A 4,206-nucleotide genomic window follows, 5' to 3' on the forward strand; every position below is an offset into this window, starting at 1 on the left:
ATCATTGATGAACTCTGTATTTTACAAAAAATATTTGAATAATCAACTCAACGATTACAGGTATGGTTAAATAAACTTTTTAGATCATGTTAATGGAATTGTGAAAATAATTTGAAAGTTAATAACAATATGTGTTAATGATCATGAAGCTGAAAATTTTATATATTGTATTCTGAATTTTATAAGTTGTGGGTGAAATTTTTTTTTCTACTTTTTTTCTCAAACATCAAAGATTTTGTTTTAGTCATTTATGTATGAAACTAAACTAAACTAAATGACTTTTCGTGGGAATTTTTTTTTGTTTGTGTATATACAAATTATTAATTGTATGCAGTACATATTATATAATTTAATTTGTATTTAATATTTTATAGTGTTCTGGATCTTAACGATGGGAAGCATACCTGTTCTCATTAAACATATTGGTAGTATGAACAACATTGAACAACTATATGAAGATTAAATCAATGATACAATATTGTTGAGCATAAACGCTTCATACAACCAACTACGCAAAGTACTAGCTTCGCACATGGATGTCGATTTGACATGCAAAACCATTCAAATTGAATATCAATTAACAGATATTGAAGGTAAAATACGTATACGTAATGACATGGGTTTGAAGGTCTACATTATGCAGAAAAGGGATGTAAAGGCAATGAGTGCTTTGCCCTTGTACATAAGTGTTTCAGAAAAGAACAGTTTCAATGAATTCGTTAGTTCATCAATATGTAATGCTGCGAGTATGAATCTATCTATCACTGCGCGTGACGTTGTGAATATAAGTACTGAAAGAGCATTAATAGTTACTAATTCAGATGAATGTTTGGATGTACTGGATATTGACGCAACTAAAGTAATTATCTCGGACCCACATCACAAACATATTGAGGTTGAACAAGTTTATATCTCGAAAAGAGTGTTAAATCTGTGATGAAGTATTACACGATTCGAGAGAAGTTTCAATCACGATCTGTTAGATCAAGTAAAACCTGATAAGTTTGTCATGTTTGTAAAATCTGTTGTTTTTTTCTTGTTAAATTTTATTACAGCATATGTATTCAAAAAATACATATAGATTTTTTTTTATACATGTTGTAAATTACATTACATCATTTTTTTTGCAGTTACACATTAGTATGCAAATCACGTAATTGTGATTTTTTATTCAGCGCATCTGATATCAACAAATCAGGAATGTTTTGTGTTAGAGAATTCTTACCCGAACACACATGTCCGATAAAGGATAAGATTTATCCTAAGTTTCATGCTACTAGTAAGTTGATTGGAGGTATGGTGAAACAAAAGTTTAAAAACCACAAAAGAAAGTACAGTGCGACTGAAATCAGAAGTGACATGAAGGAAGACCTTGGTATGGATTTGACGTATATTATGTGTTGGCGAGCTAAGGAACAAGCACTTGAATATTTGAGAGGAAAACTTTCGGCATCATACGGAAAACTACATTCATGTTTTGAACACTACTTATTCACGTTCACATATACGAATGAAAAAGCATGAAGATAATGAGTTTTTGTATATTTTTGTCACACTAACTACATTCATACAAGGGTTCGATCACTGTAGACTTGTGATAGTTGTTGATGCAAGTTATATTAGAGGACTGTACAGTGGCATATTTGTAGCTGCATGTACCGTGGATGGAGCCGGTAAGCTATTCTCGAAATGTATTTGACGCTATGAATAGATTTATATGTTTATTATCTATATATATATATCTATATATATATATATATGCAGCATATTTATATTTGTACTATCTATTTTTTTATGTTTTAGATATATGAATTTATATTAAAGTTGTGAATTATGTTTATGAAATAAATTTCATTCACATAATCGGTAAGTTATATATTTTTATAGAGTACTTATTTAATTTTTTTGTGGATGTTGATTGGGAGCAGAATATAGTTCCAGGTATATTTATATGTATTATAGGTTTTAGTTATGTTTATGTTTTAAACTCCAGTTAAACTTGTTCCCAGCTGTATGTATTTGAAAAATACATATGATTTTTTTAATGTCTGTATATATCGTACTTTTAATGTATTTGTTCCATGTTCAGGCCATATATTTTCATTGGCATATGGAATAGTAGATTCTGAAAATGATGCATCTTGGACATGGTTCTTTCAGAATCTAAAGGAAGCATACGGTGAAAGAGAACATATGTGTGTAGTTTTCGATCAAGCATTATAAAATTTGTAGCTGGAGTGTACAATAATGTACCACATTACGCTTGTATGTGGCATCTATGGGGTAATGTGCACAAAAATTTTAGGAATTCACATGATGCATTGTCTGAAATCTTCTATACCATGGCGAAATCATACTCAAAGTCTGAATTTCATAATTTAATGGAGAAAGTGGAGGTAGTTGATGTTAGGGTGAAGAATTACTTGGAGTTGGAGGGATACGATAAGTGGGATAGGTCATATGCAACAGTTCATAGGGGATGGACCTTAACATCAAATATTGCAGAGTCAATTAATGTTGCACTGGTATCAGCTAGAGAACTTCCAATATATGATTTTTTAGAGGAAGTTAGATTGATGTTTGGTAGATGGAACTGTGAAAACAGACAGGAGGCATTGTACACACGCACGGATCTTATTGAAAAATTTCAAGCAATTCTCCAACAAAATGAAGTAGAGTGTACACGTATGAAGGTATGATAAAATAGATACAATCGTTTAATGTTATATCTTCTTGAATTTTTATATGTTGTATGAAACATATCTTAATATACAAATTTAAAATTATAACAAATCTATTTGTTGTAATGAAAAAAAATATGTATATATTCTTTAGACATATTAATATGCATTTGTTGCTTTGGAAAAAAATACATTTGCTAATCTGTAGCAAATTTTACTGTAGTATTTTTTTTTCTATAATATTTTTTTATGTATTAATATTTTCAGGTTATACCAGCATCAAAGTACGTCTATACTGTCCATGATATGGAGAAACATTTTATAGTTTATCTAAAGGAAAAAAATTTTCTTGTCGTGCATTCCAATTAGATGAGATACCATGTGTGCATGCTTGTGCTATACTTGATAGCAAAATCTTGAAAAAGGATCATATTTCTCTAATCTATACAAGTAAAAAACTGTACTGAGAACGTATGATCTTCCTGTATATCCTCTACCACATAAAGATGACTGGGTGATACCTCAGAAAATTTTAGACAAAGTAGTTTTGTCCCCAAAATACAAGCGGCCCCCTGAAAGACTTGCAAAGAAGGAGCGCGGTAAATCAGGAAGAGATATGTTTGGAAAGAAAAACAAAAATTGTTGTAGTTCATGCGGACAAAAAGGTCACAATAGGCGTTCATGTAGGAAATACAACAAATGATACATTTTATCATGTTTTTAGTGAAAATTCAGCTGCTTTATTATTCTATTTTTTTTTTGAATTGTTTCATTTTGAATTTTGAACTTTTTATTGATATTGATAATTTGATAGTGTTCAGATGTTGCACTTTTATGAAGTTGAACTTGTTAATTTTTTATAGTTCAAATGTTTTATTTTATATTATATATGTATATATATACATATATTTTTTACACTAAAAATATGTTTGAATATGGAATAATAGGAGCCATTGTTATTTTGAAAAATAAATATGTTTACATTAGACGTAAATGGAAATACAATCTGAAATGAACATTAGTATTAATCATAATGTGTATCTTTCAAAAAATACAAATTGAAATCTGAATAATACATATGGCTGAATGTGTATTAAGTAGAAACGTGTATATGGAAATCAAATAAAAATACATATGTATTATAACGATTATGTTCAGTTGAATGGTATATGTATTTTAAATATACATTTACTCACTGAAATTTTAAAATTTATGTTAATAAAATACATTTGTTAACTGGAATGACATATTTATGAGTAATACGTATTTTACAAATACATATATTTACTGTCATGGTGATATATATTTTTAAAATATATATCTTCACTGTAATGATAATACGTATTTTGAAAATACATATCTTCACTATAATGGTGATATGTTGACTTCAGAATTGATTTGATAACTGTATGTTCATGTAATGTTAAAAATACAAATGTTAAGTGGAATAAGCATATGTATGTTAAAACTACATAATTTCACTGAAATAAGCATATTTATTATTACAAATATGCACATAGACATA

At 28.6% G+C, this 4,206-nt stretch overlaps 1 protein-coding gene across 1 annotated transcript; it reads left to right on the top strand.

Moving 5' to 3' along the window:
• The first annotated feature begins 616 nt into the window (after nt 1–616).
• Nucleotides 617–3,050, top strand: LOC124895344. The gene is made up of 5 exons (XM_047405786.1): nt 617–746; nt 1,575–1,673; nt 2,090–2,195; nt 2,306–2,693; nt 2,949–3,050. The coding sequence occupies exons 1-5, from the start codon at nt 617–619 to the stop codon at nt 3,048–3,050; spliced, it is 825 nt and encodes a 274-aa protein (XP_047261742.1).
• The last annotated feature ends 1,156 nt before the right edge of the window (nt 3,051–4,206 follow it).

The sequence above is a fragment of the Capsicum annuum genome, unplaced genomic scaffold, assembly GCF_002878395.1.
Source record: "Capsicum annuum cultivar UCD-10X-F1 unplaced genomic scaffold, UCD10Xv1.1 ctg81431, whole genome shotgun sequence".
Taxonomy (NCBI): domain Eukaryota; kingdom Viridiplantae; phylum Streptophyta; class Magnoliopsida; order Solanales; family Solanaceae; genus Capsicum; species Capsicum annuum.

Excerpts from the sequence above, each read along its gene's own strand:
- LOC124895344 (XM_047405786.1), top strand. The coding sequence starts at position 617 with ATGGGTTTGAAGGTCTACATTATGCAGAAAAGGGATGTAAAGGCAATG. Across the intron at positions 2,196-2,305 it reads TACGGTGAAAGAGAACATAT|GAATTCACATGATGCATTGT; the intron begins GTGTGTAGTTTT and ends CAAAAATTTTAG. Across the intron at positions 2,694-2,948 it reads TAGAGTGTACACGTATGAAG|GTTATACCAGCATCAAAGTA; the intron begins GTATGATAAAAT and ends TAATATTTTCAG.